This window comes from Podarcis tiliguerta (assembly GCF_965153285.1).
Source record: "Podarcis tiliguerta genome assembly, chromosome: 12".
NCBI lineage: Eukaryota > Metazoa > Chordata > Lepidosauria > Squamata > Lacertidae > Podarcis > Podarcis tiliguerta.
Window position 1 is genome coordinate 52284710 of NC_139545.1, and position 8534 is coordinate 52293243.

The window sequence follows — 8534 nt, forward strand, 5'->3', positions numbered from 1 at the left end:
AAATGCATCTCTGGGTTATTTGTGGGGCATAGGAATTTGTTCTCTCCCCCCCCCCCAATATAGTCCGGCCCCCCACAAGGTCTGAGGGACAGTGGACTGGCCCCCTGCTGAAAAAGTTTGCCGACCCCTGTCCTAAGTGCTTAAAAGATTTTGGTGCCCCTGGATATATCTGATTCGAAATATAAACAACAGTAAAGCTTAAAATAAAATTTGATTTTTCGAAATGAAACGAAACCTACAGTAAGAGGGGAAATAATGCTCATTTCGGTGTATTTGTATAAAATAACGTTTATTTTTGTTCAGCTGTGCCATTATTTTTGTTCAGCTGAGATTCTTGTATTTTCAGGGGGTTGGACTAGATGACCCCTGGTGTCCCTTCCAGCCCTACAACTCTGTGATACAGTCCATGGTAAATCCAGCAATGGGAAAATATCTGGGGTGCCGCCCTTCCCTCGATGCCCTGAGCACGTGCTTGTTTTGCTTAAAATGGCGAATCTAGCCCTGACGTCCAGGGAAGCTGAATGCTAGACATTCGGGGCAGACAAAAATAAAGTACTTCTGGATGCAGCACTTAGTTAAACTGTGGAACTCACGTCCACAGGAGGCAGTGATGGATAGGAACTTAGATGGCTTTGAAAGAGGACTGGCTTAGCTCACAGAGGAGGAGAGGGCTGTTGACGGATGCCAACCATGGTGGCTATGCTCTGGCATCATAGATTCGTGGAATTGTAGAGTTGGAAGGGACCCCAAGAGTCATTTAGTCCAACCCCCTGCAATGCAAGAATCTCAGCTAAAGCAACCATAAAGGTCCATAAATAGCAATACCCTAGAGGTCCCGGGGTCCTATGGAAGTCAGATTAGCCTCAACCAGAGCCAGGGCCTTTTCAGCACTGGCTCCGGCCTGGTGGAACGCTGTGTCTCATGAGACCAGGGCCCTGCGGGATCTGATTTCTTTCCGCAGGGCCTGTAAGACAGAGTTGTTCCGCCTGGCCTTTGGCTTGGAATCAACTTGATCCCTCCCCCCCTCCTTTTTCCTTTCTCCTTCTGTGATGGAACTCCTATTTGGGGACTTCCCTGGCTTTTTTCTGGTCCGCGTAGGACCAGTCTGGATAGTTGGCCTTGGTGAAGACTTGACGTTTTCATCCCCCAAAAAGTTTTTGATTTGAGTTTCCACTGAAATGAGGCTGCATTTTAATGTTGTACTTTAATCTTGTTTTTAAGTTGTATTTTAATCAATTGTTTTTATACCTGGTGTTAGCTGCCCTGAGCCCGGTCTTGGCTGGGGAGGGCGGGGTATAAATAGACTATTATTATTATTATTATTATTATTATTATTATTATTATTATTATTATTATCTCTTTGGTTGTATCCTGTGAGAACAGGATATTGGACTAGATGGGCCATTGCCCTGATCCTACATGTTGCTTTTCATGGTCAGCTGTTAATTTCTCCTTCAGCCGGTCCTCGCCAGTCTTGTGGTAATCCCACCTTAAAACCCATCCAAGTAAACAATTCTGCTTTGCCTTTAGGTGGAAAGGCGCCGTCGTCGATTGGAACGGTACAGAACCCATCCTGTGATCACAGTGGCCCGACCAAGAACCAGCCCGTTCCCACAGCGATAGGAAACCCCGGAAGGTGCCGTGCGTGCTTCCATCGCACGCGACGGGGCCGAAGGACGTTTCAGGATTCCATCTGGCACACCGCGCGCTCCTCCACATTGTTGTAAACAAGCGGCCTTGCGCACACGCGCATCTGGGCCTGTGCTGCGTGCCGCGTGTGAAAATGGAGAGCCAACCTTGACAGCCAAAACAAGCTGCGGGGAGAGAACAGTAAATCTGTCAACATCTACTCAAGTTCCGTTTCTGAATCCAATCCACGTCCTGCGATTGTATCTGCTTCTAAACAACGCCGACTGCGCCCACAGTTGGCTGTTTTTCACTGTCTCCTTTCTAAATGAAGGAAACCGGAGTGCAGAAACACACACAAAAATGAGAGAAGAAACTGTTCTTCCTAATAGTGTGATCAAGCATTAGGCTAACTTAGTGGCTCCCCAAACCCTCTGGACCAAAGGGTATCACTGCCAACGCTTATGATCATTTTCCCTCTTTTTTTCTTCCCCTTTTGTTGGTCCTTTGACTCTTGGCTACCGAGAGACCCAAGTCATAGGCAAACTCGGCCATCCAGATGTTTTGGGACTACAACTCCCATCATCCCTGACCACTGGTCCTGTTAGCTAGAGATGATGGGAGTTGTAGTCCCAAAACATCTGGAGGGCTGAGTTTGCCTATGCCTGGTCAAGAGCATTGGTCCTCCCTTAATTCCGCCAAGGAAGGCCTCAGTGGGCCCATTTGGAATGTGCCGTGGGTGCCCGTCACAAAATGGCAGCCGTTGGGCGGGACGTGACATAGCACAAAATGGCCGCTGCGGTGGTGTGGCGTAATGGCTGCCACTTCTTAGAGAGCTGAATAAGAAACAGGGTCACGAAATGGCGGGGGCCTACCCCACCGCCAGCCAGCCATCCCATCAATAGGGAAGAAGATGCCACACAGGGTGGGCATCCAATCCTGGCACCCAGTGAAATGTCATGTTTTAAGGGGGCATGTAGAGAAGGCTGAGCCGGCACACACGGGAGCTGAGGTCAAAGAGAATTTTTGAGGTGATATTTATGGAGACCTTTATGGAGGTACTGGTGGGTATACTGGTACCTGCACTAAGGGGCACCTTATCTAAGCCGCAAAATATTATTGGACAATGAGAACTATCCGGTTGTAATTCTTAAGCATTAAAGGCCACCCACTGCAAGCTAGGTCACAATACATCGTCGTGATCTGCATCTAAGTGTGCTTTTGAAACCATCTAGATATTAGAATCATGACGGCTGGCTTGCCAAAACATGGTCTTTTTAAGGAGCTGCCAGGACCTGAATTGCGATTGTCCCCACAGCCTATCCGTTCAACTTCCCTAGTCCTGCGGATTTATCCACCAGCCAAACCAAATTGGTGCAGCGAAGACGACTGAGTTGCAAAAATTGAACAAAAGCTTTATCGAGGACGCACCCACAGTGTGACCCTGCCCCTGCCCAGACTTCGCAGAAGCAGATAAAAAATAGGTGAAAATAAAGGTTTCTTACTCTTCCAAAGGCACTATATTCCACTAGGGGAGGTAGCTAGATTGTCAGCCCCAATCTCGGTGGTTAACCAGCAATGCAACAAAGCAAGTCCCCCTTAGAAATTCCACCGGGATCCAAGTCAAGAGAGTCACCCAAGCTTCTCTCGCCATCCCTTTTTATGCCATTGCTTGTGCCCCTTTGTCAATCCCTGATTGTCTCTCTAACATTTACCCCCGGGTCTCAGGCACAGCTTCTGTCTGTTAGTCAGAAGCTCCAGGAAGTACCAAGATCAGGCACCCCCAACCTTCGGCCCTCCAGATGTTTTGGACTACAATTCCCATCATCCCTGACCACTTGGTCCTGTTAGCTAGGGATCATGGGAGTTGTAGGCCAAAACATCTGGAGGGCCGCAGGTTGGGGATGCCTGACCTAGATAGTTATTTGGGTACTTCCTGTGTCAAGGTTCACATAGTATTCATCAGTGTGCAGAGTGGCCTAAATGCTAACTGGCTCCTTGTTTCCTATTCTTGCTCCAGCCCAGGAGTGGGGAACCCCAGGTCCTGGGGGCAAATGTGGCCTGCTAGCTCTCTCTATCTCTGGCCCTTAGGATTCCTCCCCCAGCCCAAATAGGGCACACCCCTCACCGGCCCTGCTCTGCACCTTAAGTGCTTTTGCCTGGCTGGAATCTGCCCCTTGTTTGCCTGCATAAAAGGAGAGGTGTGTACAGATACATGTGACTTGCGCAGCTGGAGTGTAGCCTATAATAACAAAAGTTAAGAGTCAAGTCCATTGCCCCTTCTACCATTGGCCCTTCAGCCTCTTGGGCTGAAAATGGTTCCCACCACCACTGTCCTACCCTAACCGCAAGCTATATTTCCTGCTGCACTGCAACCAGTTTTATTATTTAAAAAAACGACAACCACAACACCTCTTTCCACCTTTCCAGCACCTAAGGAGGCAGGGTCACGTTACTGACGCAGATTTATTGGCATCTGTTGGGGAGAGCCAAAGTGATGGACTCCAGCTCCCATCATCCCTGATCGCTGTCCATGGTGATCGGGGACGATGGGGATTGTTGTCAAACAAAACAGAGGGCACTGCTTTGGCTACCCGGTTAATGTTTTCCCAGGGTTCTCAGCTCTGGGACTGGGTCACTCCATGTAAGGGTAATAATAATAGTTTATAACTTATAACCTGTCCGTCTGGCTGGGTTGCCACTTTGGGCAGCTAGGGGACATCTGAGTTCCTCCAGATCAGGGATAGGCAAACTCCAGCCCTACAGATGTTTGGGACTACAGCTCTCATCATCCCCAGCTAACAGGACCAGTGGTCAGGGATGATGGGAATTGTAGTCCCAAACATCTGGAGGGCCTGGGTTTGCCTACGCCTGCTCCAGATATTGCTCAAATGCATCTCCCATCACCCCTGGCCATTGAACCAAGGTCTGATGGGAGTCAGGAGTCTAGTAGCATCCACAGAGCACGATGGTGCCTATCCCAATACAGTCATACCTCGGGTTACAGATGCTTCAGGTTGCGTTTTTTCGGGTTACGGACCCACCGAAACCCAGAAGTACCGGAATGGGTTACCTCCGGGTTTCAGGGGTTGCGCTTGCGCAGAAGTGCTAAATTGCGCTTTGCACATGCACACAAGCGCCAAATCGCAACCTGCACTTGCGCAGACGTGCTGCTGTGGGTTGCGGTGCATCCCGCAGAGATCACATTCACAACCCGACGTATGACTATAAATTGCTCCTTCAAGGCCTCGAATCCCTGCAGCAATTTCCGGCAACTGATCCCACCTTAAAGCTTTTGGGAGTTAGCATGTGAAGCTCGGTCACAGTGCGGTTAAGGTTGAAGCTAGGCCACAGCATTGTGAGTTTCCTTTGCCCAGCTGGCAAGCCATAAGCAGTGTGGATTATGGGCAGGGAAACGCATCTCCAAGACAGTCCTGACTCACACAGGGCATTCCAGCAGACAATATGGCTGGGATTAAGGAGAGAATTTGCCCAGGGGAGGATGCTGATCTCCGTGGTGACCGAAACGTCTAGACTGGGTCTCCGTCCCTAGAAGCGTTTCCAGTAATTCTATCAAATGCATTATCTAGGAACCTATCGGAAATAAAATGACAAGAGGTGGGCGGTTTCTCTTGTGGCTTGTCAGTCTTCACTGGTGAAAAGAGCTTCGCCTTTTCCTGATGAGACGCTGCCCGGTTCCTTCTAGTTGGAGCTTGGCTTGAAATGATTGTGGTCATCTTTGGGGCTGGATTCTGTTATTTCGGTGAAGTAGGTTTGGGGGTGGCAGCGGTTGGATGTGGGGAGAAGTCAAAGGACTGCAGGCGGGTTATCTTGTTCCCTGCTTGTGCCTTCGGTTTACCAGAAGTGAAATGTGCCTTTCAGCATATCTTTTGAGTTACACTTTGCTATAATTTCCATTAAGCAAAGCAAATGCATACGATACTTAGCAGAAATGTTTTCAGCATAACATAGTAGTACGTGCCTTTGGCGATGCTCCTTGCAGCTCCAGATTTTATTTCTAAAGCAAAATATATTGTATTTAGTGGACATGCCATTTTGTAAATAAAAAAAGGCCCGAAGATTAACACTAGGCATTATTATTTATTTTCCCCACAGAAGCAGCAAACGAAGGAATTCAGGGTGGCTCTTGACTGTATTTGTAGCAGGAAAGAAGACTTTGAGGCCATTTGTAGAATTAACAAATGAATCATACCAAATATGTTCAAACTACTGTTAGGAAAGCATTTTCACACACCCTGCTCTTGCAAATTCTCTTGTCATGGTTTCAAAACACATGAGATGCAGCCCGGGCTGACGAGAAAAATGTTTGAGCTGACAGGGAAGATAAGTGGGGAAGGGGTGATAAAATAAGATGCAAGCCCCTTCCTACTTCAGATGTGAAGGGGGAAAGATCTTTTGGCTAGGCCTGTCACAACAACTTTGTATCCCTCCTCCACCCCCCCCCCAAAAGAAAAACTACGGCTGTTTTTTGAGGAACTGTGTGTGACAATAAAAAAAAATTAAAAATAGAATTGCTGCCAAATTCCACCCCAAGTGAGAGTTTTGGTGGGGCTGCCATGTGTCTAGGTCTTTCCTGACATGTCTGGGAATTGGCATAATGTCAGGGGAAACCTGGACATATAGCAAGTAGTGCTACTTTTTATTTTAAAAAATGGGGGGAGAGCAAAGGACCGCCCCCCCCAAAAAAACACCTCAACAACTTTGTCCAGATCTTCACTATTGGAAACCCTGTTTTTGGGAGAGAATAGTAAAGTTTTTCAGCCGAGAGGGGCACAGACACATTTCTAGCCTGCCACGAAATTACCGTATTTTTCGCTCTATAAGACGCACCAGATCATAAGACACACCTAGTTTTTGGAGGAGGAAAACAAGAAAAAAATATTCTGAATCCCAGAAGCCAGAACAGCAAGAGGGATCGCTATGCAGTGAAAGCAGCAATCCCTCTTGCTGTTCTGGCTTCTGGGATAGCTGCGCAGCCTGCATTCGCTCCATAAGACGCACAGACATTTCCGCTTACTTTTGAGGAGGGGAAAAGTGAGTCTTATAGAGCAAAAAATACGGTACACCTCCAGCAAACTTTGAAGTGAACGCGGGGCTCTCGGTCTGGCGAAACATTTGACAATTTCACTGTGTGTTAAGCAACAGTAATTGCTGCTTCAATGTTTAATGTTAATTCCCTCTGTTTTCCAGTACCAGTACTGGCCTTCCCTGCCTCTTGTGTGTTTCTGCATCTCTCCAAAACGCATTGGTCGCCCTCTGTAAATATATTTATATATAAACATATATGCTTGCGTATATCAATGAGAAACAAGCCCCCACTGACGTAACAAAACAAAGTGTTGTGTCCAACTAAGTTCTACCCAGAATAGAGCCATTAAAATGATGGCTCCAAGTTAGGACACAAACACAACACATATTTGAAGCACTTCAAACAGTTGTGGCTTCTGCCAAAGAATTCTGGGAGCTTTAGCTTGCGAAGGGCTCTCAGAGTTGTCGGGAGACGTCCTTTTCCCCTCACAGAATTACAGTTCCCAGAGTTCCCTGGGAAGAGGGATTGTTAAACCACGATGGAAAGTGCAGCTCTCAGCACCTTTAACAGTAATGGCATCCCCAGGGAATTCTGGGAAGGGTAGTTTGTTAAGGGTGCTGAGAATTGTTAGGAGGCTCCTATCTAAGTGTCCTAGAGGGACGCGGGTGGCGCTGTGGGTTAAACCACAGAGCCTAGGACTTGCTAATCAGAAGGTCAGCAGTTCGAATCCCTGCGACGGTGTGAGCTCCCGTTGCTCGGTCCCTGCTCCTGCCAACCTAGCAGTTCGAAAGCACGTCGAAATGCAAGTAGATAAAGAGGTACCGCTCCGGCGGGAAGGTAAACTCCATTTCCGTGCGCTGCTCTGGTTCGCCAGAAGCGGCTTAGTCCTGCTGGCCACATGACCTGGAAGCTGTACTCCGGCTCCCTCGGCCAATAAAGCGAAATGAGCGTCGCAACCCCAGAGTCGGCCACTGGACCTAATGGTCAGGGGTCCCCTCACCCTTCACCTTTATCTAAGTGTCCTAGAATTACAGAAGCCGTCCTGGTTTCTGATTTGATCCTGGAATGTCCCACTTTTCCTTAGGATTACCCTATTCTCATCAGAAAAATTTTGGAAGATATGGAGTTGTGCAATCCCCAAGCCATCTGAAGGCAGCCCTGTATAGGGAAGGGTATTTTGTTAATGTTTAATGTTTTATTATGTTTTTATGTTGGAAGCCTCCCAGAGTGGCTGGGGCAACCAGTAAGATGTGTGGGGTATAAATAGTAAAATTACTATGATGGAATAGCTCCCAAATCTCTGAGGTTTTATTTTTGTACCCTAATATTTGGTGGTCTTTCAGAGGAACACATTTGCCGTCCAGATTGTCCATGCTATCAGTTCTCAGCGCGTCTCTCAACAAGGCTCAAGCCACCTATTGTTATCTGAGTTAATATTATGACTACTCCGCAGTATTTCTGCTTTTATTATGTTCACTTCTGAGCTGCTGGCAAGAGGCGACTCTCCGTGAGAGAACAATCCCTCCTGCCGTTGAAGTACAACACCAGCTTCCCGTTTGCTGTGTAAACTGTTACAAGAGTGTCCCAGCAGGCTGCTGATATATTTAGGGACTGCCTAAATATATCAGCAGCCATTACAGATATATGCAGGGTTGCCATATTTCAAAAAGTGAACAGAAAAGCTTTTCTTTTTTGTTGTTTAGTCGTGTCTGACTCTTTGTGACCCCCTGGACCAGAGCGCGCCGGGCACTCCTGTCTTCCACTGCCTCCCACAGTTTGGTCAAACTCATGCTGGTAGCTTTGAGAACACTGTCCCACCATCTCGTCCTCTGTCGTCCCCTTCTCCTTGTGCCCTCCA

The 8534-nt window shown here is 47.8% G+C and overlaps 1 protein-coding gene across 2 annotated transcripts in view; it reads left to right on the plus strand.

The window, feature by feature from the left end:
• Positions 1–5711, plus strand: part of MINDY4 (MINDY lysine 48 deubiquitinase 4) — a 103840-nt gene extending 98129 nt beyond the window's left edge. The window contains exon 18 of one of the 2 annotated variants that reach the window (XM_083406310.1): positions 2909–5711. In XM_083406310.1, the coding sequence (XP_083262436.1) occupies positions 2909–2966 (58 nt within the window). In that variant the 3' untranslated portion in view covers positions 2967–5711. Of the gene's footprint in view, positions 1–1530; positions 1850–2908 lie in introns of those variants that run through there. The other variant, XM_083406311.1, reaches the window with a different exon arrangement.
• The last annotated feature ends 2823 nt before the right edge of the window (positions 5712–8534 follow it).